This window comes from Saccostrea echinata, unplaced genomic scaffold, assembly GCF_033153115.1.
Source record: "Saccostrea echinata isolate AGI-Se365-2 ecotype Australia unplaced genomic scaffold, CSIRO_AGI_Sech_v1 ptg000001l, whole genome shotgun sequence".
Taxonomy (NCBI): domain Eukaryota; kingdom Metazoa; phylum Mollusca; class Bivalvia; order Ostreida; family Ostreidae; genus Saccostrea; species Saccostrea echinata.
Genome location: NW_026889750.1, coordinates 28,260,059 through 28,284,765, shown reverse-complemented (window position 1 = coordinate 28,284,765; position 24,707 = coordinate 28,260,059). Strand labels below are relative to the sequence as shown.

The following is a 24,707-nucleotide window of genomic DNA, read 5'->3' as shown; positions in this document are numbered from 1 at the left end:
AACAATTTAATGTATAGATGAATAATTTGAATAATGTTTGCCACAGTAAATGTAGACATTCTGTAAGGTCTTGTGATAATCTCATAAAATGTGTGCAAAATCTATCAGTATAGATTTATGGCACAAAATCGCATGAACACGGTAAACGGTTCTTTATATTTTGAGAAATTATTTATGTAATTTCTGCTTAAAACCAGTCAAACAAGCAAATTCAAAGAACTGTGGTCCCCCGCTTTCGGTGCCTTAGTGGTTGGGATGCAGTTATTTATGGCATATTGTAACTTTCTTGTTTATGTGTCCTTCAAACTTCTAGATCAAGGTCATGAAATCAAAAATGATAAACCGTTCTGGAAGGTGTATAATGCTTGTACATAGGTAATGTACATGTAAATATGAAAGCCATATCTTCTCTAATTCAAAAATTCTTATCAATATAAAAAAAATAAAAAAAAAACAACAACAACAACAAAAAAAAAAGAATAAAATGTAAAAAAAAAAAAAAAAAAAAAAAAAAAAAAAAAAAATGAAAAAGACTGTAGGTTAATCTTCTAGGTCATTACCGTCAAGATGACGAGGTCAAAAACCAGAGTACATTCGGAAAGGTCTTGAAACAGGTAATACACATGTCAAATATATATGCCATATCTTCTCGCATTCAAAAGTTATTCAAGTTATCAGCAATGTTAAGATTTTTAAAAATTAGGACAAACGTCAAGGCCAAGGTCATGGAGTTAAAAATCTTAGTACATTGGGGGGGGGGGGGTTGTCACAGGTAATGTACATGTCAAATATATATGCCCTATCTTCTCTCTTCGAAAGTTAGCAGCAATGATAATCTAAAAAGAAAATTTGGTCAAGGTCACGGGTAAAAAAAATCAAAGGATGATCGGAAACGTGTCGTTACAGGTAACTGCACTTGCCAAATGTGAGTGCTCTATCTTCTCTCATTCAAAAGTTATAACCAATATTAATTTTTTTTAGAAATAGGTCAAACTTCGAGGGCCTCGGAGTCAAAAATCTTGTTATATTTGGAAAGGTCTTTCACAGGTAATGCACATGTGAAATATGAAAGCCCTATCTCTTCTCAGTCAAAGGTTATGACCAAGGTAAAAGTAAATTAATTTTAAAATTTTGGAAAAGTAGGTCAAACTTTAAAATCAAGGTTATGGGGTCAAGAATCATAGTATATTTGGAATGATCTTGTAATGTACATGTGAAACATGAAAGCATTATCTTTTCTCATTCAAAAGTTATGACCAAGTTTAAGAATTTTTGTGACAGACTGACAGATGAAAGAGATTTAATGTCCCTCAATTTCGCGAAAGCGGGAGACAAAAAATAAATATCAACCCTGGTTGTTTAAGAGGTTCGGCGTATTCCGGAATTGTATTTGCCATTAGTGCCGTTTTTCAAATTGGTTCAGCTGGTAAATATCCTGTTTGTGTTGAAAACCGCGGGAGATACTTTTAGCTCCGATGGGGCCAAAACCAACCCCGTCTAAGAAGGGAAACACCCTATTTTCGTATTTTACGAAAAGTCCAGCGGCGACGAAGAATAGTCAACCAAATTTGAATGGATCCGATGTGTTGTCACAGAAGAAATCACCAAACAAACCGGACGAAGCAACACCTGCAAAACAGGCGAAAAAACAAGCCGAGACTCAAAGTAATTCATTATATTTAATTGTTTTGATTAAAAGTAATATTGTTATGAAAGTGATTAGGACTAATATTTTAGATAGAGAAACTAAAAGGGCAAAAACTCTCACATTTGTTCTGCACCAAATGCCACCAATTGGCACTCTATATTCATATTGAAGTGAAATTACAGACTGATGTCAACTTTTTCATGATTTGTATCAGTAACCATATACACTGTTTGCTCAATCTGCCTACCAGAAGAAAAAAATCTTCCAGAATCACCAAAAATTCAACAATTCATTTTTCTGACAGGTTTTGGTGCGGGTGACATTGTGTGGAGTAAGCTGGCAGGTTATCCATGGTGGCCCTCACTTGTCTGTTCTCATCCAACAGAAAATACCCATATAAAAAAGGGCAAGAACCCACAATTCCATGTTCAGTTCTTTGACACACCACCGACAAGGTCATGGATCAAAGAGAAGTAAGTAAAGATTATGCAAATTATTTAGATAAAAAAGAGACTTTGGAATGTTAAATTTGTAACAAGCAACTTTTACCAAACATACAGTACAAGTGTACATAAATTGTCGTACTCTAATTCAAGATTTAGTGCATGCTTCATCATCAACTGATCAGCGCAGTTGGAGCCAAGCTTCTATATCTATTTGTTGTAATCATACATTAGTGTGTACTTGAATTAATGAACAAGTAGCCACACAAAAGGCACTAAAATATGATTACTGGTAAATTAACTTCATTTACAATACTTGTTGTCATTGTAAAAATTTCCAACTCTCCTAAATATCTTTTGATTTAAGATTTGTTTTAGCATTAATTCTTTATCTTTTGCAGTAATGTAATGCCTTACCATGGCTCAGACCATGAGGACTATAAGAAAGGTGGCAAATGCTACTCGCTTAATCCTAAAGTGAAAAAGGGAACAGAGGAGGCAGATAATGCCCTGAAATTGTCAGTGGAGGAGCGGCTAAAACTAGTGGTGGATCTACAACCATCCAGCGATGAGGAGGAGGAAGAAGACATGGAATATGAAGGTAACAAGTCAGGACTGGGTCAATAACATTTTTGGTTCCTATGATATGGTGCATAATTTTAGTAAAATACAATGTAGATTAAATTATTTTTTTAATTTATCTGATAAAACAGGGGGTGGTGAAATTATTTTTTAAATTTATTTGATTGATCAGAGGGTGATGAAATTTATATTGTTTTAATTTATTTGATAAAGCAGAGGGTGGTGAGAGTGAAGAAAATGAAGCTGACAACAGCAAGGAAAACAAGGAAGATGAATTGGTATGATATTTCAATTCTGATATCAGCCATCTCACTATATAAGTGAATACTGTAGATCACCAAATTTTCACATCTTATTTTCATGATTTATTTGGTATTTCTGTGCAAGACAAAATCTTTACGAATTTTGGTTATTTGTATATATATATATATTCTTTAATAGTAGAAATATAAGCAAGATTGTAACTTTCACGAGCAGACAGTCTCGCATAATAAGGTGAAAATAAAGTTCTCGAGAATAAAAAGTGATTTACAGTAGTCTACCGTAAGTTTTGGAAGATAGGACGATACTTTTTTTCTCAGAACCGCTGGGATCGTCCTATTTAACGAATCGACCTATCTAAGGCCCAAGTTTACGAAAAATGCCCCCAAATCAGTAAAATTTACGTCAATTTTAAAGCAAATCTGTGCCATTTTCGTATTTTTTTTAAATTACTTTACCGAGAAAAAAATAATAAACAATAAACAATTAAATATTTATTCCATTGATTTCTTACAAAATAAGTTCCATTAAATATCCGTCGATGTACAAAAAAACTTATTATATCATCAATAATGTCTCAAAGTATATTTACAACATGCTGTGTCCATCTTGTGAAGTTGGAAGTCGCAATCGTTTACTAAAAATAAAACCGCAACCGTATCAAAGTTTAAAATACGGAGGAGTTTTCACAATCGCAATTGAATTTTTTTTATTACTATTTATTTGTAACGATTAATTAAAATAGTATACCTAAATATTTTTTCATTGTCTTGTGATATTTATTTAAATGTAAAATGTGTGAAATAAACTGTTGCCGGTAAATTCCCAAAATACCGCTAGTCATAACTATTTTGTTTTATATCCAAGGGGTACACCGAATTATACAAAGATTGGCTTCTGATAGAATTTTAATTGTCTGACAGATAGAGGGATATACACTGTGTACACAAAGGTGTTAACACCTGTAGGTTTAAACACCTGCGGGGCATGATTAACAGATCCACGTGCCGTTACAGGGGTATTAGTGCTAAACATCATTGAACAAACAAAACTGTGAAATTCCTGATGACTGTTTAATTGCGAATGTACTCTCAATTAAATTCATTTTTTAACAACAATATCTCAAGCAAATTATAGCATGTTAATATGATTAATTTCAATTGCTCACTGTTACATGTAATAGTCATTTGCGTGTTTTAGCAAATCCCTGAACAAGAAATATAAAAATGGCGGTCATCGCACTTAATATTGTACCCCGGTAAATAATGTAGGAATAAATGAATGTGTCCACGATGTTCTAAAATGGAAATGATTATTGTTTGATTTCGGGTATTTCCCTAATTATAGCTGTTGTATACTACCGTATTTCTGTGTTTAACGACGGAGTCAAACGACGAAGGCGTTGAACAGGCAAGTTGGAGAAAATGCGTTATATCACAATTCAAGGAAGTTTTAACTACGTTTTTATAAAACACTATTAAAATGCTGTACTCATAAAAATACCAGTTTATTTTCTTCATACGTTAATATCACGGGTTAAGTTAAAGACTTTTACATGTTCTGATACGTAGTTTCTACGTAAGAATCTCTAGAAAGTCGATAAACAAAGCCTCGTCCTATCTTCCAAATCGTCCTATCTAAGGATTTTTTAGAAATTATGGCTGAAAATGAGCCTTTCGACCTATATACCCCATCGACATATACCCCAAAACTTACGGTACTTCAGTTCACTGCTATAAAAAAGAAATTCAGCAATGAAATTGTTCTTAAAAACAAGTTATATCTGTAACATAATTATGTTTTATATTTACCAGTAAGTTCAAGTATTTTGTATCAAGACAGTGTTTAAATAATTCTGGTGAAACAGTTTATTTTTTTTTAAGAAATCAAAACGGAGAACAAGTAAGAGACCCACCAAGAGAAGACGGATCATATGTGCCAGTGACAGCGGGGAATCAGGTGAGGCTTTTCTAATTTTACTGGTAGTACATGTTTTATTGAGACTTTGCCTGTGTGACTTTTTAAAGATAATAAGAAACATTTAGTGATATTTAGAAATGGATTCAATGTCTTCACTGTCAGCACAGGAAAGAAATACCGGTAGCTTCATTCAAATGAAAACCTACCATTAATCTATTGCTATATCTTCTTTATTTAGACCTTTACAAAAAAGTTTTGGGTATTGCTTTAGAACATTTTATAAGATAATATTTGTAACTGTTTTTAACAGATGATGATTTCAAGCCCCATTCAGATGTAGAATCTTCTGATGATGCCAGTAGTGGTGTGAATGAAGAAGAGATTTCCGAACCTGAGTCAGAATCAGAAATTGATTCCCCAGTAAAGGTTTGTTTTCTACTACTTACTATCCCCAAACATGAGGGTGGAAAGGGTTGGGTATATGGCATTCAGTTTGTATGACATCCATAATGGAGAAATTGTGAGTAAGGGAAATTTTTTCAAAAGTCCAATTTCAAAATTCTACACATACAGTAATATCAAATCTCAGGATAAAGAGATCATTGCATATTTCACAAATACATGTAAGTGTTTTCTTTGTTATAAAAATTTTGATATTGATATAGTGATCTACACATTTATAGAAATCAAAAAAAGCAGAAGCACCCTCAAGGAAGAGAAAGAAACCAGAAAAGAACACAAAACCATGGCGACCAACTGCAAAAGAGAAGGCTGAATCTGATGAGGAGCCTGTAAAGGAACAAGTTTCTCCATCCACAAGTCGTCTTCCAGCTTCCTTCACTCCAACTGTTGGAGAAAAAACCAAATCCAAGCTTGCCTCTTTTGCCGCCATTGATATAGTTAGTAATGTTTTTAACAACTGTGCATGTATGTACAGTGTAATAATGTATGGAAATTAATTGTTAGTTCATTACTTATTGATTAAATGCAGATGCTTATAATTGAAACATTTTTTCTGAATGTACATCTAAAAATACCATAGGATTTACATACTGAGAGTTGCCATGATTTTATATTTTATTTCAGGACACCAAACCTGTCAAGGGACCAGAGCAGGAGTCCAACTTCCCCCACCTGAAACTGGATTTCCTACAGCCAGAGAAAATAAAGTAAGGCACACAACTTAATGATGATAGGGGAATAAGAATCATGTATTTCAGACCCATAGAAGATATGATCCATAAATTCAGTTTCATTTGTTTGATAAATACATGTAATTTTTTAATATTCTGTTTGAAAATTGGAAGTGAGACAGAATTTTAGTTTACATAAGTCCTCTCCAGATTGTGAATTGCATGGAGTTGTTTCATAATGTGTAACCATCCGAAAGTTGACATACATGTTCTGTTTTGCTGGTCCACAATAATCTGGGATATGCTTGGAAATGGAAATATATGAAATGTTAAATACAAATGTATGTTGATATGCATGAATATCACAACAGGGATGCTAAGAAGAAGAGCAAGAGTGACCCAGATTATGATCCAAAGACTTTGTATGTTCCAGAATCTTTCCTCAAGCAACAAACACCGGTAAATATTGTCCAAGTAGCTACATGTGTTTTCATTATTTAAAAAATTCACAAACATGATTTTCAAAAGTTACCAGGGCTAAAAACATTTACTTTAGCGAGATCAGTGATCAGTATAGTCTGTAGTAGAACCCATTGCATTGTTTTGGGAGACATAAAGTTTACTAATATTCATATGTTACAGGCTATGAGGCAATGGTGGGAGTTGAAATCCAAACATTTTGATGCCGTACTTTTTTTCAAGGTATGCTTTGAAAGATAATTAAGTATTCATGAATGTATAAATAAGGCTAAGTAAAATTAATTTTATGGTTCTCAGGCCAATTTTCTAAAAAACAGATGAGGGCAGGAGGCTCTTTTTTGTAACCTATTTATTGGCAATAAATTACGTAAGGGTGGCATTTTTTACTCCAGAATTTTCCAAAAAAATAAAAATGAAAATTCATCCTTAATAATTATACTGGAGTCATTCTGTAGATATATTTAACATCTCACAAAATTACCAAATATACACATATTTTTCTTGAACACAGTGTCCATGTCAAATGACTGTCCAAATTAATAAGAAATGGATGCTGGAAATGAAAATCGAGTGCAAAACTACAAGAAAATGAGGGAGGAATTTTTTTCCCCCTATTGGTTTTTGCATTACCAACTTTTTATTTTATCAAAAATACCATAAATATTACAATGCAACTACCTCAAAATGGCTGCACATGTGCACAGTAATTTCAATTACTGTATATGTAGCCTAAAAGAAAAATTATTCAATTCTGAGAGAAGTGTCTAACTTAACCTGATCAGCTATGATTCAACTTGAAATGTACTACTTACGTAAATGACTTGCTGTTTCTCTACAAGTATGTATGTAGGTACTTGTAGATTTTTTATATGCAGAGAAATTAGAATGAATATTTTTTTTTCAGATGGGGAAATTCTATGAGCTGTTTCACATGGATGCTGACATTGGTGTGAAGGAACTAGGATTGATATACATGAAAGTATGTTGTAAATGCATATGTTCCAGCATAAGACCAATAAGGATATGATAAAATTATGTCTTTTAGAAATAATTTTAATCTTTAAAAAAAAACCTTTTTCTTTGATTGTATTTGTGAAGATCCATATGTGATGGCAATGAACAGGTTCATATGTACGCTTTGGAAATGAACTTGCTGTCGAGGTAGAATAAAGTCAATGTGAATTTTTGTAGGGAGAACAAGCTCACTCTGGCTTTCCTGAGATTGCCTATAGTAGATATGCTGACCAGCTGATACAGAAAGGTTACAAGGTCGCAAGGATAGAGCAGACAGAAACCCCAGACATGATGACAGAGAGAGTCAAAAACAGTAAGTATGCGCCTCTTTTCATTATAGAAAAATACTGTGTGTAGGAAAATTGTCATATATTATATCAAAAGAAATGAGTAGGAAAATTATCATACTGTATATCATTTCAAAAGCTGCTTTGTTGTGTCTTCAGAATTCAACAAAAATAAAAGATGGGAAAATTTTCTGCATTAAAAAAAAATTATAATGATGGGCTTTTTAAAACAAAAAAATGTTCAAGTCATAAGCTCCCTTCAAGAAATTCAGATCCTTGTTGCAGTTGGAAAAATTACCTTTCATTAATACGTCATGTACATGTGTATTTTAAAAAAAATTCTGATTTATGGTTACTATAGATATGGTTGTTTTACTTGACAGTGGGACTCCCTCCTACCAAATTTGACAAAGTGGTGAAGAGGGAGATTTGTCGCATCACGAGTAAAGGGACCCAGACATTTAATGTAATGGATGGAGATATTGCTGAAGCCTCCAGTAGTTATTTACTGGCTCTCTGTGAAAAGGTGGTGTATGAGATAGAGAACTCACATTTCCTTTCATATGACATTTACATGTATTTAGAACACTGTTTTAAGGAGAGAGATTAAAGTGTGACTTTAAAGAAATGTTCTTGTCAATGTCCTAAATAGAGGAGTCCTATAGAAAAAAAGTGATTTTCATATCACATTCTTTTCATGGGCCCTTTTACAGTTCAGGTTTTTCTGTGTATCTGTCTATCTGTCAGTGTGTGAGGCCTAGAATCATTAATTCTTGACATTTGATGCTCTTCAGGGGTATGTCGCAATCCATAAGTGGGTCATTATGACCTCTTTTTAGAATTTTATGGCAACACGTGGTCAAATCCTGTCTGGATGAAATCTTCCAAAGTGCGAGAATTTGAAATATTGCCAAACATTGTCAGTGGACAGATATTGGGTAGAAAATGTTGAGATCCAACTGTAGGTCACTGTAACCTCATTTTGGAATCTTTGGCTGTTTCAATTCATGTCTGGATTATGCATGTACATGTATCTTGCACAATGTTACACCTAAAATTATCTCATTTTGAAATTCTGTAGCTGTACATAATCAAGTTATGTTCTGAGACTTGCTATCATCAAACTTTGTGGTATCTTACTGCAATGGTGTGTTACGTTTATCAAGTACATTAATTTATTATGACCTGTTTGTTTGAATGGATATCATGTATCCTTACTGCAGACTTTATTTTTACATATTTTATAGTTGTCTATTCTTACTTTGGTCAGGATGCTGGACAATTTGGACAGAGTATATATGGGGTGTGTTTCGTTGACACAACGATTGGAAAATTTCAGGCAAGTCTAATGATGTGTATTATTATAAAAATACAAAACTAAATATTCTTTGAAAGTTATTTATCTGAGAATGATTTTATTCTAGTGCTGATGGAATGACTTTAGTGAGTAAACATTTAAATGACAAGCTGTTATTACATGTACTTTACTGTAAATGTATCTTTGTGATTATCACAGATTGGACAGTTCACAGATGACAGATACTGCTCCAGACTTCGGACACTTATTGCTCACTTCACACCTGTACAGGTAAAAAAAAAAACGTATAAAAATCTGATGAATTTATTGTGAGCTTGAAAATATTCATGAGAACAAGTAACTTTATACATGTATGTGAACAAGTACATCAACATGACTGTATTTCATTTGCCCTTGATTACTATCTGATTATCACATTCCAATATGTACAGAACAATCAGCATGTTTTGATAACCAGTAATACAATAAGATTTACTGTACATTTGAAGATTAGAAATAATTTTGAAACTAAATAGAAAAAAAAAATTAGTTCAATTCTTCTTTTAAAGGTACTGATGCCAAGGGGGAAAGTATCTGAAAAAACATTAAGCCTGATCAACAATAACCTCTCCTCAGTGATAAAGGAGTTTTTACGACCAGACACAGAATTCTGGGATAGCAGTAAGGCTCTCAAAGTTCTCGCAGAGGAGGAGTACTTCAAGACTGAGGAGACTGTTGTGTGGCCAGAGTGTCTCAAAAAAATGATGTCTGATGGTAGGACATTCACCACTTTAATTATTCGGTGGCTTTGATAACTTTTTGTAGGAGTAAGCCTTTATATTTAGGAGGTACATTGTACCTGCAAATTTGCTGAGGAATTTTGGGGACAGTTTATGATATTAATTTTATCTGGTAAACCCAGAGACTATTTGTATAAAACCTGGAATAAAGCACCAGGTGTTAGGGAATCATCTGCAAATACATTTTGTACTATACATAGTCTTGTATGACTGTTCTGTAGGAGACACTATTGGTCTTTGTGCTGCTGACGAGTATAGTCTAGCTGTGTCTTCACTAGGGGCTATTGTCTGGTAAGAATCCTAAATTATAACATATGTGAGCATGGAATGATTGTTTTTGTAGAACAGAATAAATATGCCCTTTTACTTTCATAAATATAGTATGTGTAGATGTCTTTAAAGATGAATTAATAATGACCATTTTTCAGGTATCTTCAGTACAGCCTGATGGACCAGGAACTGTTGTCCATGAAGAACTTTGAGGAATATGTTCCAGTGGATTCAGGAGAAACAGCATCAAAAGAGAAGTCAGCATTCACAAAAAATCAACACATGGTGTGTAAATCTCTGGTCACTACAGTGAACAGACAATACAGTCATTAGTGAGAAGGCTGTACATGTTAATGACCAGTTTGTATATCCTGTGTTTGTATTGGTGTTTAGGTACTTGATGGTCTGACCTTGAGGAACCTTGATGTGGCAGACATGTATGGATCCCAGGAAGGAACCCTGCTGTCCAGACTGAATCAGTGCTGTACTCCTTTTGGTAAGATTTCTTAAGTTCTTCAGAATTTAGTGAAATGATCTGAGTAAATAAGCTAGTGTGTAAGTGTATTTCAAGGATGTAAGAATTTTATTGTAATATATATTATTTTGAGTGCCTCACATAACTTCACATAGTGCACAGTAATACATGTATAAGCAAGAGTTGATGATAGACTGGACATTAGATAGTGCACTGATGTAAATGTTTACCAGTGAATGTAACTCAGTGCTCCCCTTTGGGTTTCAGCACACGTTTCATTTGAAATTAGTTGAATTTCTGCAGATTAACATTGTTTTTCAAGTTAACATTATGAGACAATGTTTAATTGATGATTTCAGGTAAGCGGTTGTTTAAGCAATGGTTGTGTGCTCCTCTGTGTAATCCTGCCTCTATTGATGATCGACTTAATGCTGTGGAGGACCTAAATGGGATACCAGATGTTATGGCAGAAGTCACAGACATGATGCGGAAACTCCCAGACTTGGAGCGCACCCTCAGCAAGTAAGCTTAAAGCTTTAATAACCTGACAAAGATTCTGTCTGTCTAAAGCTAAATTTTGTGCACTACTGATAAGTTATTACAAAATTGATTTTAGTGATAATGATTTTGATTGACATAAAAATTAAGATGAAATATGCTTGTTTCTTTAGATTTCATAGCCTTGGTTCAGCTGCCCGCAGTAAGAATCATCCTGACAGTAGAGCTATCTTCTTTGATGAAGCTAAGTACAGGTACTGTTAATCATAGATACAGGTACTGTAAATCATAGATACAGGTACTGTAAATCATAAATATAGGTACTGTAAATCATAAATATAGGTACTGTAAATCATAAATATAGGTACTGTAAATCATAAATACAGGTACTGTAAATCATAAGTACAGGTACTGTAAATCATAAATGCAGGTACTGTAAATCATTAATACAGGTACTGTAAATCATAAATACAGGTACTGTAAATCATAAATACAGGTACTGTAAATCATAAGTATACTGTAAATCATAAGTATACTGTAAATCATACGTACAGGTACTGTAAATAATTAAAATGCTTGAGGTCAAAATACAAAATTATAACTTCAACCCTTTAACCTCCTTGTCCATGTTATTGTGTTATGAATGCCAAAGCTTTCAACACACTTTATTAGAAAAATATATATGGCATTTAAATATAAAGTACTTGAGATCACAGAGTTACAGCAAGATGTTTTAAAAACTGTGTTGAGGTGTCCTCAAGGAATAAAGTAAAATCAGTGTTGATCTTTTTGATACTATGCATTAATGCTTTGTTTTCTGCAGTAAAAAGAAAATAGAGGATTTTCTGTCTACAGTAGAGGGATTTAAAGTTGCCCAAAAAGTAGCAAAGAAGTTTCAATCTCATGTGGATAACTTCTCGTAAGTGTGTAATAAGTGAAGTAAGTAAAGAAATTAAAATTGTAAATACGAGGGTTGTCCCAGAAAAATGCGAACTTTTTCAATATTTTTTGTTTCACTAATATTATAAAGTTATTATAAAATTGGCATGCACTATAATCAACATTTTTTACATAATTCACAGAAATTTCAATAAAATATCTCTATAAATAACATTTTTCTCTCTGATAAATCACTCATTCAAAGTAGCTCCTGGCGCAACACCGACGACGTCAAAACGTAGCTCGTGGAGTTTCTGGATTTGTTCAGGAATCGTGCGTCTTTAAAAATTCGTTCGAAGCAGAAATTCAATACTGCATTTGATTATTTTTAGTTACCAAGTTATCCATTTCACGCGAACTACAGTTAAAAATAAATCAAGGAATTAATTCTTATAATAGACAATTTTCCAACCCCGATCATAAACTTAACTACTCACATAGTTAACAATGGTCTTCACGTATGACGTCCAGCACTAGACTTCAGTCTGTCGTCATTTGTGTTGGTCTACCAAACGCTTCTTCCATCGGATAACCAGTCCATCCATCTTTGAACCTCTTTTACTATGTATAAACCAGTGTTCAATACATGTATTTGTGTTGTTCCCTGGTTCCCAGCTCTTTTCCCATATGAACAGGAGTCATACCCCGCTCCACACAGTAATGAGTGATAATTTGTTTTTGACAATATGTAACTAATTGTGTTTTGTCATATAACGTCATATTTTTGTTATTTATAATGTCAAAGTATTAATTTTTTTACACGGAAGTACTTTAGATCGTACAATTTCTATGGATGTAATTTTTGTCACATTATATTTCCATATAGCCTTGTAATAAAGAAAAATTTAGATGGCAATGTTAATTCTGAAAGTCAAGAAATTGCCGTGCGCTGATCACCGATATTTAACACCCTTTAAATGCTGTTTCTAGATGCATGTGACATTCCAACGTCACAGTATTTGGTAAAAATGAAGAAAATATCATTTCCCGAGATTGTGCCAAAAATGAATAATTTTGGTAAGATAGTTTCTGAAATATTTAAAAATTTCGTGTTTTTCTGAAACAACCCTCGTATATGTACAGTAAAACTCGGAAGTCACTGGGACTTCGAATTTGACTTCTTTTTAACTGAGATTTTTTATTTTGGTACATGTATCAGCAACATAGGGGATTCATAAAATATTCCTTATAAACAAGATTTCCTTATAACCAAGTTCTTTATAACCAAGTTGTACTGCACAACACTGTAACATACCTTTACTAATGGAATATGTGCATATATGCCAGATATTTTAATGATTTTTTTTTTTTCAGATCAAAACTGCTGAAACAAACCATGACTCTAGAGACATCAGAGAGTAAAGGTTTATTCCCAGAATTAAAGAAAGAAATGGAATTCTTTGATGTAAGAATGAAACTTAGAGTAAAAGAACTTAAAAGAAAAATAAATGGTTTGTGATGAGATGATCAGTTCTCTTTCTGTTTTACAGAATGCTTTTGACCATGCTAAAGCAAAGAAGGATGGAGTGATTTTACCAAACAAAGGTTAGTTGAATGCTTATTTATTCTCTACACATTCTCAAAATTATATGTAAGAAGAAAAAATTACAGGCTTGTAATATAAGTTTATATGTATGTCAGTATGTGTGAATGCAACATTTTCATTAGTCAATTACTGCATATTAAACCTGCCATTCAATAGTGAACTCTTAATACAAGAATAAAAAATTAACAAACTGGAAAATTAAAACCCTTGTTCAACAACTGTCTGAAAATGTGATAGATTTTTATTGATGAATATCAAGTAAGTAATTGCCAATTACATTGTTAAATTAAATATCCTTATTTTTGGAGGAAATTTTTTTTTGGTATTTATAAGCAAGACAAAATTTTCAAACACAAGATCTTGTGTAATTACAGGAAAATAAAAATCTCACAAATAAAATGTGATTTTTTACAGTATGTTTTCCAACTTTTAAATTAAATGAACTTTATTGAAGGAGTCAGCCCAGAGTATGACTCTGCAAAATCTGATCTGAAGGCAGCAGAGAGGGGTCTAGAAGAATACTTAGATAGACAGCGCCAGAGGCTTGGGTGTAGAGTAAGTTCTTTTGGTTTGGTATGTTGAATACAATCAGTAGGATTAAAAAAAAATTAGAAGTTCGAATTTTATGGGGTTTTTTCCTGATCCCCCCCCCCCCCCCCCCCCCCCCCCCCCGAATAAGGGTGGCAGATCCATGTTCCAAGAAATAAGAAAAATGTGGCTTAATAGTGTTGATATAATGTCAGATAGAATTTTGCTGAGACCTCATTCTTTTTTTTGTCCCTGAACAGTTTTGTCCACCACAAATAAGTCTGTATGCATTTTGGGTTCTGGAAAACATCACTTTGAAATGAAGTGTGTCTCATGTTCGTAAAATTATTTTCTTCACCAGACATTAACATACTGGGGCTCTGGGAAAAATAGATATCAGATCGAGGTTCCAGAGAGTGTAATGAAAAGGGTCCCTGATGAATATAACCTGATGTCATCAAAAAAGGGGGCCAAGAGATTTAGGACCAGGGAGATAGAGGATCAGTTGGTGGATCTAACTGATGCAGAGGAGCGTAAAGATGCTGCCCTTAAGGACACCATGAGGAGACTTTTCTATAGTTTTGATGAAAGGTAAACATTGTGGAATGAAAATTTTATTTTGAAAATAAACATGTATCTGAGGTATCAAAATTTTTTTGGGATGTCCAGAAATTGGTACCATCTGAATTCCTGCTCTCTGGGGGTAAATATCAATTTAAGGTCTATAATGTTTACATACTTGCAGGTACAAATTATGGGACACAGCTTTGCAATGTCTATCTGTTCTGGATGTATTGATGTCCCTGGCTAAGTACGTTGGTGCGGCAGATGGAGTCACATGTAGACCTGAGATAGTAAACCCCACATCTGACACAGAGGTATAAGTACATCCACCAAAAGGAGATGTAATTACTGAAAACCAAATTTCACATGCATGCTAGAAATATGGAGATTTTTAGTATCTTTTACTCACAAATACATGTATTTATTGCCAGGAACCATTTACTTCTGAAACACAAATAAAAGTTATCACAAGTGATGATTAGTTTACAGTGTTGGCATTTAAGCCCTGCATACTGTCAAAAGGTTACCATTCTGTAATGTAGAATAAGCTTAGAAATCAGTTTATTCATCAATATTGCACTGGCGTTTTTGGGAGATACTGTATGACATTTTGTTTGATTTTGTTTGATTTCAGCCATTTATAGAAATAAGAGAGGCCAGACATCCCTGTGTTACGAGAACGTTTGGAGGAGGGGATTTTATTCCCAATGACACTGTTATAGGCATCCCTGATGTGAGTAATGAAATATCAGGAACAGTAGATATTATGTTTTGACATGATCTAGAGACTTCTGGTTTAAAGGACAAGATAGGCTAAGACTCCCTTTTGGCCCCTGGTTTGGGGTGTCTTTTAGAATGATGCCACAGTTTATCAATAAAAACCTGTTGTCACCCCTGTCTTTAAATAAGTATTGGTTCTAAATTATGGGATACACAGAGGTCACAGGAAGGTCAGAAAATATGTCAATTTCCGAATTTTCTCATTTTTACGCAAATTTCCATGGATTTTACACCACATTTTGTTTCAGAAAACATTGAGCACAAGCTTGCCTATCTACCAAATTTATATATTTCATACACTGTATCAGATGCATCTTGTGTATAAAAAATCTCAGATAGGCAAGCTTGTGCTCTATGTTTCCTGAAGTGAAAATTACCTCAATTTTGACAAATTTCCAACAGAATTGAGGAAATTCGGGAAAATGTCCTACTTCTGCACCCTCTTGTAGCCTCTGTGTAAGTTTTGAATCAAAATTAGTGCTTGTTTTAAAACAAGCATCGTTTTGAGTTCTTAACTACAAACTATCACATTTTTAACTGCGTTCTGATTTTTACATGAAATAAGGGGCCTATTTGGCCGTTACCATACCTTGTCCTTAGCAGGTCTAATATTTCACTTACACATATATAAATTATATCTTTCTTGTGTGCAAAATTTCAATATGAAAATTACTGTATTTTAAATTCACTTGATCAAGGGCTTAGTCATATGTACATGTAGCAAAATTTAACATGAATTCCCCTTCCTCCTTCCCATTACGTGCAGTTGTAAAGTCACCATATGGAGTTCTTTAAAAATACTGAGGATGGTATTTCAAACATATCTGTTATTCCAGGAACTTGACACAGAGGGGGGTGAAGAGAACAGCAATAGTAAGATTGTCTTGGTAACAGGTCCAAACATGGGAGGTAAATCCACTCTCATGAGACAGGTTGGACTAATTACCATCATGGCCCAGATGGGTTGTTACGTTCCTGCTGAGAAATGTCGATTGACTCCTGTGGATAGGGTGTTTACAAGGCTAGGAGCAAGTGATAGAATCATGTCAGGTATTAAACATTTTTGCAAACATTTATTGACTTTTCAAGATCCTATTAGCATCGGAAAACTGTGGCCATGGTTACAAGTACACATGTAAATAAAATAGTGATAACTAAGTTAAATTTGGTTTCAGGTGAAAGCACTTTCTATGTGGAGTTAAGTGAGACAGCAGCTATTTTACAACATGCTACCAAACATGCACTTGTTCTAATAGATGAACTGGGTAAGATATATCTCTTATAAAAACTGTTCATATTAATCAATTACATGTACGAATGAATTTGTAGACACACGTGAATTTAGGTATTTAGAGATTTAATACATTGTACAATTTGCACACAGTTGTCTGTAAATTTATGATTTTTAGCTCACCTCAACCAAGTTGGGGGAGCTTATGTAATAACCTCGGTGTCGGCGTCCCAGGTTAAAGTTTTTGGAGCAGTTTTCTTTTCAAGTACTTCAGTGCCCTATCTTAATCAGAGATGCATGGAGGATGCTTCTAGTGTGTTTCATTGTACCAGTCAAGATTTCAGATGCTGCAATTTCAGCTGAAGAATGACCAGGTTAATGTTTTTGGAGCAGGTTAAAGTTTCTGGAGCAGGTCTCAATTCCAAATAACTTTAAGCCCTACGTTGACCAAACTTGCAAAGGATGATACATCTAAAGATGCACACTACCAGGCTTGCTTCATATGCTGGATCTGACCTACATTTTCCAGATGAGTGACCAGGTTAAAGTAAACTATAAGGGCTATCTGAACCAAACTTGCATGGATGATGCATCACGGGATGAACACTCTCAAACTTGCTTCAGATGCTGGATATGACATAAATTTTCTGGATGAGTGACTAGTTTAAAGTTTTAAGGTTAGTCCATTCCCAAGTAACTGCAAGCCCAATTGGACCAGAATTGCATAAATGTTACATCTAGCGATGTACACTACTAGATTATTAGTTTTATATTGTGGGACTTTTCCTTACTTAAAGACAACATTTGTTGAGATGAGCTCTGTAATCTCTGATTACCTATTTTTTTTTTTTTTTTTTTACAAATGACTCAGAAATACGATAGACGTTTTTGTTTTTTTTTTTGAGGATGGTGAAGTATGCAGAAGAATATTGTTAATATTCTTAAATGACAACACTTTTGACAATAATGCAAATGTCTGCAAATGAAAGTTGTTTTGCAGTTCCTGTGATGGTTGTCTTTATTAATGTAATATGTAACATTTGATTTATCAGGTAGAGGAACAGCTACGTATGATGGTACAGCCATTGCCTGTGCTGTGGTGAATGAGCTCTCTGAGAACATCTGTTGTAGGACACTATTCTCCACACACTATCACTCACTGGTTGAGGAATTCTCTCATGATCCAAACATCAGACTAGGCCACATGGTAAATATATTATTTTGAAAATTATCATTCCATATGCAGTCAAATTGCCTTATAGACCTGCTGTATTAGTGACTGTCACAAGGAACTATAAGAAATTCTCCCAATAATTTTCTACCTTTACCTGCATTATGCAGTTATCATTGAGCCTTGTTAATCCAAAGACTTGTATTCCAGAGTTCTGTTCTGATTAATGAAGTGTCCAAATTCCTGAAACGTACTTTACAGTTTGTGAATATGAATCTGTTCCGCTCAAATTTCATTGAAAGTTGAAGCATCAAGATATACAAGGCTTGACTGTATTGGTCTGACACAACCAATGACTATAATTAGGTTTCCCATCATGCTATAAACCCTGCATCATGTAACTGCTTTTTTGGCACAACTTTGTTATATGCTTGCGGTATATGTAAGTCGTTTCTGTCATACTTTTAATTATGGAAGGGATTTTGTAATGTCCTAATAAAATTTGTCTGTAGTAGAAGTATTCAGTATGTATAAATTTCTTTCAGTCTACTTGTATACCGTATAACGGGTATTTTCTGCGGTTGTCCAATTTTTGCAGAATTTTGCGGATAGGACAAATCCGCAAAAATTACAATTACAATTGCAAAATATTTTTCAATATTTCTTCAGATATATATTTTATACATGCAAGTATGATAAGTGGTGCGTATGTCCTCGTTAGCGAGAAAATTCGGGTGTCATCGAAATTCGAAGATTTTAGATATCAGGATTTTTCCAAAACATATTGAATTAAAACGTTGCTGTAAATAATATCAATTTAATAAGTTTATACAAAAACATCTTTTCTTGTACCCACTTCTTTATTTTATACGGATAAACGTGTACATGTAAATGACTAAAAGAGATTTCGCAATTAATTACTGCTTGTATACACAAAGTGGCTTGATTGTCTCGTGAATTTCACACAATGCAGACGACTGACAGGATTAGTTACGCCTCAATGCACATGGCACCTGTGATTGTACACGGTCAACTTTAGGTTACTTGATTATGCAACTGTTTGTTTGAGCTTAAAATATAAACACCAGATTAATTTTGATGGCAATTAACTATAAGTGTATTTTTTAGAATATGGCTTGGATGCATTAAGTATCTATATATTAAAATATTTTAATAGATCGCATAAAACGTTTGTTACAATGTAGAATAAAGATTTTTTATTGTTGTTTGGGTGGACCGATACTGCAATAATTCATTTCAACTGGGACTCGACATAATTTTACAAAGACTAACTGAAAAATAGTAGTTTAATTAAGCTTAATAGCTTAATACCAGTTCTCATGCAACTTTGATCAATATGTCTCAATGAATTTATAAAACGTAAACATGGCAGCTATCTGATAATTCTTAGAGATTGGTGATCATACCCAGTAAATAATTTTTTGCGGTATAATGCAACTGCAGAAATTGAAAACGCAGAAATTAATTTGCTATCTTTTAGGGGTTAAATCGCAAAAATTTCCAACCGCAGAAAATACCCGTTATACGGTATCTCAGAAATGTCTAGTAGCCCACTGACCTATATTAAGCTACAGCCCATCTGACCTATTTAAAATTTCCATTGATAAGTAGTATAATGTAGGTTTGACTGTACTTTTATACTTTCTCTCTGGGTAGAACAAAATTGTATAATGGTAGTAATAGAGAAGAAATTCAATCTATCACATTACCTGCATTTTTAGCTCACCTGAGCTGAAAGCTCAAGTGAGCTTTTCTGATCACCCGTTGTCCGTCGTCCGTCCGTCCGTCCGTCCGTCTGTCCGTCCGTCTGTCCGTCCGTCCGTCCGTCCGTCTGTAAACTTTTCACATTTTCAACTTCTTCTCAAGAACCACTGGGCCAATGTTAACCAAATTTGGTACAAAGCATCCATGAGTGAAAGGGAGTTTAAATTGTTAAAATAAAGGGCCAAACCCCCTTACAAGGGGAGATAATCAAGAAAAGACAAAAATAGGGTGGGGTCATTAAAAAATCTTCTTCTCAAGAACCACTGGGCCAGAAAAGCTGAAACTTTCGTGGAAACATTCTGGGGTAGTGTAGATTCTAAATTGTTAAAATCATGACCCCCGGGGCAAGGGCGGGGCCACAATAGGGAATCCAAGTTTTACATTGAAATACATAGAAAAAAATCTTTTAAAATCTTCTTCTCAAGAACCACTGGGCCAGAAAAACTGAAACTTATGTGGAAGCATCCTGGGGTAGTGTAGATTCTAAATTGTAAAAATCATGACCCCCGGGGGAAGGGCGGGGCCACAATAGGGAATCCAAGTTTTACATTGAAATATATAGAAAAAAATCTTTAAAAATCTTCTTCTCAAGAACCACTGGGCCAGAAAAACTGAAACTTATGTGGAAGCATCCTGGGGTAGTGTAGATTCTAAATTGTAAAAATCATGACCCCCGGGGGAAGGGCGGGCCACAATAGGGAATCCAAGTTTTACATTGAAATATATAGAAAAAATCTTTAAAAATCTTCTTCTCAAGAACCATTGGGCCAGAAAAGCTGAAACTTATGTTGAAACATCCTTTGGTAGTGTAGATTCTAAATTGTTAAAATCATGACCCCCGGGGGAAGGGCGGGGCCACAATAGGGAATCCAAGTTTTACATTGAAATACATAGAAAAAATCTTCTTCTCAAGAACCACTTAGCCAGTCAAACTGAAACTTATGTGGAAGCATGCTGGGGTAGTGTAAATTCTAAATTGTTAAAATCATGACCCCGGGGGAAGGGCGAGGCCACAATAGGGAATCCAAGTTTTACATTGAAATATATAGAAAAAATCTTTAAAAATCTTCTTCTCAAGAACCATTAGGCCAGAAAAGCTGAAACTTATGTGGAAGCATTATTTGGTAATGTAAATTTTAAATTGTTAAAATCATGACCCCCGGGGAAAGGGCGGGGCCACAATAGGGAATCCAAGTTTTACATTGAAATACGTAGAAAAAATCTTTAAAAATCTTCTTCTCAAGAACCACTTAGCCAGACAAACTGAAACTTATGTGGAAGCATCCTGGGCTAGTGTAAATTCTAAATTGTAAAAATCATGACCCCCAGGGAAAGGGCGGGGCCACAATAGGGAATCCAAGTTTTACATTGAAATACGTAGAAAAAATCTTTAAAAATCTTCTTCTCAAGAACCACTTAGCCAGAAAAGCTGAAACTTATGTTGAAGCATCCTGGGGTAGTGTAGATTTTAAATTGTTAAAATCATGCCCCCCGGGGAAAGGGCGGGGCCACAATAGGAAATCCAATTTTTATATTGAAATATATAGAAAAAAAAATCTTCTTCTCAAGAACCACTTGGTCAGAAAAGCTAAGACTTTTGTAGAAGCATCCTGGGGCAGCGTAAATTCTAAAGAATTCAAATCTTGACCCCTGGGTGTAGGGCGGGGCCACAATAGGGAATCCAAGTTTTACATTGAAATATATAGGAAAAATCTTTAAAAATTTTCTCATCAAGAACCTCTTGGCCAGTAAAGCTGAAACTTATATGGAAACATCCTAGGGTACTGTAGATTTTAAATTGTTAAAATCATGATCTCCGTGGGTAGGGCGGGGCCACAATAGGTATTACAAAAAGATCATCTGGTGAATAACAGCAGGGCCAAAGTTATTCAGGTGAGCGTTGTGGCCCATGGGCCTCTTGTTTTCATTACCGGTAATACAGGTTAATGTACCCTCAAACTCAACAGTTGGATATTTCATCCACATTTCATGTTCCTTCAAAATTAACAACTGGCTGTTTCTCTGTTTTAGTCTTGTATGGTGGAAGATGAAGGAGACCCAACAGAGGAGACCATCACATTCCTGTACAAATTTGTAAAAGGGGCCTGTCCTAAAAGTTACGGCTTCAATGTGGCACGCCTGGCCAACATTCCTGAGGAGGTAACAATACTTCATTTAGATTTTAATACCAGTACTCGGTATTGATACATATACCTATAATACAGAATATTGTTTCAAAAATACCACCATAAGACCTGAGGGATGGAGCCCAAAAAATAAAAATTCATGCAATCTTCAAAAATCATCTAGTCATTGGATGTCTAACATGCAAACTGTTTGCATGATTATATACAGTTAAATCTTGATCTCTCAAAGTGTTTCCATGGTCCCAAAGATTTTGGGGTGTAGAGTTACTTGTAGATTAGTTACAATGTAGTCCTCTACTAAATTGTAAATTCATGTTATGGTTACATACTGAAAATACATTACACCTTTGAAAACCTTTTGCTAATGGACATCTAGCAGGCCAAGTTTTTCATTATTATAATGAGTAGCTAGTTATGAATTTCTCATATCAGGTCCAGGATGAAGTTCCCAGGGTGGGACTAAGATGGACTTATATATGCAGTGTACCTTTCCCCAGACCCCAGTATTAGTGGTCGTGATACAAGAAAATTGATTCAGCTTTTAGAAATTTTAATCTATATACTAACCAATTAGATTTCTTAACTGCATCTTTATACACATAGATGATACATAAATTTATCTGCTGTTTCTTTTTTGTAGGTTGTAAAAGTTGCCAAAGAGAAGGCAAAGGAATTTGAAATGTCTGTCGAACTAAAAAAATTATTTAGGTAAAAAGTGAAATAGTATAGTGTATTAATATGATACATTTCACAATTCTTGCTTCAAATTTGGACTCTATATTATGATTTTGAAATTAAAATTGAGAGGTACCTTAATTGATTGATAAACTTCAATTATTATTGTTAGGTCAATATGGCATGATGACTCCATTGAGAATATAAAGAGGGTACAAGCCTTGATTCCAGAGGACCTGTAGTTTTCTAAAGATCTGTTCGAACTAGTGCTGTTTCACCTTTGAAACATTCTGAACTTTAAAGTGCTCATAAAAACCATTCAAAGCTGATGTTTGACAAGCCTTGATTCCAGAGGACCTGTAGTTTTCTAAAGATCTGTTCGAACTAGTGCTGTTTCACCTTTGAAATATGCTGAGCTTGAAAGTGCTCATAAAAACCATTCAAAGCTGAAGTTTGACAGCAGCTGCATGTACATTTATATGTGATAGAGATAAAATAAAAATTACTGACTATATAGGTGAATGCAGGGTAGATGAATTGTTATGAACTTACAGGGAAATCATTTTACATTATTTTCCATTCATTTCTGTATATTCAAATATCATTAACAAAACAAAATTCATGCATCATGATTTAAAAAATATTCTGTGATGCAATCAAATATATTATTATTGTTATGGTAGCAAAAATTGTTGCATATTTTTTTGTCTGTTTTTTAAGAATAATAAAATCCATATTGACAATAGTGTAAAAAGTGTTGTTTGTGCATCTTGGCATATCGTGTTGAAGTAAAATCGATGGAGAAGTGCTGTCCGAGACTTTACACAGTTGCGAACATACACTGTATGTAGATCTTAGTAGATCAAGTTTTAAGGGAAAAAAACTGATCTTCTTTTGAAGGTACTTTATTTGTCTATTTGTCTTTTGTGGATATTTGTCTGTATGTGTTGGATGTTCAAAAAAAGCAAAGCATTTTCTTCATTTGTATAAAAGTTTGTATAATTAACAAGAGGCCTATATGGTAATAATGCTTGCCTGAATCACATCTCTCTTTCTGACTAAAAAAAATAAAGTTATATCAATGAAATTCTTGCATGTAGCCCTAAACTCCAGGCCCCGGGATCATGAAACAGACATGCGTACACTTAAGTTAAATTTTCAGTCAGCTGTAAAAGGTATAATAATTATTGAGTTAATCTCTAAATTTGCAAATTGCAACACTTTTGTAAAGCAGTATTGCAAAATATTTTAATTTTGGTCTATTTGACTTCTTCAATATTTTAGTACAACATAAAGATTTTGACTTAAGCTTAAGATGTTTCATGATCCCAGGGCCTGGCTCTTTTATGGTCAAGGTCTTATTTATAAATGGTGTTTAAACATCAAGATGTTTTTAAAAAAAAGTTTATGTAAGTGTATTGAGCTGGACTTACAATTTAACTACTTCATCTCATAAATGTCTGATATACATGTATGTGGAATTCAATAGCATTTCATTTTGCAATATGAGAAACCATCAAGTACATTTTCAATAATATACTATACATTGATGGACTTCAGTGTAGGTCGATAAGTGGTTATAAGGACCCATGTCAAGTGATATTGACTGAAGACACAGGAAGTGATAGTGACCGAGCTTGAGCGGTTGCTGTCATTTTCTGTGTCTAAGGTCAATTTCTTTTGAGGTCATGTTCTGCGGACGCGCTTTTGCATCAATATTACAAAAGGACAAATATCATGTGACGTCCTTTCAGCCAATAAAAATTACGAAAATAATCTTATATAATATAGTACATTGTCTGATATCTCGCTTATCTAATATTTTTGTTGAGCAAGGCTATATATTTATTCCTATGTAAAAATTTGTATCCTTTTTAAGGTCCAAACCATGATTCCAGGGGTTTATGAAGCACAAACTTTTACATCTCCAATACAGGAGGATGCTTGAAATTTTTTTTGACAACTGCATCTTAATTTTACTGTGGTCCACTCTTGAGAGGAAGATTTTAAAGGTTTTCCCCATTATTTCCTATGTAGAATATGTTTTCCTTTTATGACTCTATTCAAGCCTGTTGCATATTAATTTGATTAATTATGATCTTTAGTTCTTGAGATATTTATAGATTTTTCCTGTAGCAAACTTTCGACTCCCAATTCTGTACGGCATCCACTTTCTCACATATTTCCTTTTAGAGAATCTATACTATACAATGAATCTTTCAAAAACAAAAAG

The 24,707-nt window shown here is 34.0% G+C and overlaps 1 protein-coding gene across 2 annotated transcripts; it reads left to right on the top strand.

Moving 5' to 3' along the window:
* The first annotated feature begins 1,432 nt into the window (after positions 1 to 1,432).
* Positions 1,433 to 23,185, top strand: LOC133188702 (DNA mismatch repair protein Msh6-like). Of its 2 annotated transcripts, none has more exons than XM_061324210.1 (34): positions 1,433 to 1,665; positions 1,953 to 2,121; positions 2,493 to 2,692; positions 2,890 to 2,951; positions 4,818 to 4,893; positions 5,165 to 5,280; positions 5,538 to 5,753; positions 5,941 to 6,023; positions 6,359 to 6,446; positions 6,630 to 6,689; positions 7,372 to 7,446; positions 7,659 to 7,794; positions 8,152 to 8,294; positions 9,039 to 9,107; positions 9,285 to 9,356; positions 9,635 to 9,839; positions 10,087 to 10,156; positions 10,294 to 10,420; positions 10,529 to 10,631; positions 10,970 to 11,132; positions 11,282 to 11,362; positions 11,932 to 12,027; positions 13,362 to 13,452; positions 13,538 to 13,592; positions 14,048 to 14,148; positions 14,483 to 14,712; positions 14,867 to 14,999; positions 15,320 to 15,418; positions 16,302 to 16,515; positions 16,641 to 16,730; positions 17,749 to 17,903; positions 21,684 to 21,812; positions 22,440 to 22,507; positions 22,647 to 23,185. In XM_061324210.1, exons 1-34 carry the CDS (start codon positions 1,476 to 1,478, stop codon positions 22,714 to 22,716), a joined length of 4,035 nt encoding a protein of 1,344 aa, XP_061180194.1. In that variant the 5' UTR covers positions 1,433 to 1,475; the 3' UTR covers positions 22,717 to 23,185. The 2 variants fall into 2 exon arrangements, with proteins under 2 accessions (XP_061180194.1, XP_061180191.1); XM_061324207.1 differs by having other exon boundaries at positions 2,887 to 2,951.
* The last annotated feature ends 1,522 nt before the right edge of the window (positions 23,186 to 24,707 follow it).

Bases quoted from the DNA above. Each gene is read 5' to 3' on its own strand.
- LOC133188702 (XM_061324207.1), top strand. From the start codon at position 1,476: ATGGGGCCAAAACCAACCCCGTCTAAGAAGGGAAACACCCTATTTTCG. The intron at 8,295-9,038 runs GTGGTGTATGAG...TACTTTGGTCAG, and splicing joins TACTGGCTCTCTGTGAAAAG to GATGCTGGACAATTTGGACA. The intron at 15,419-16,301 runs GTGAGTAATGAA...CTGTTATTCCAG, and splicing joins CTGTTATAGGCATCCCTGAT to GAACTTGACACAGAGGGGGG.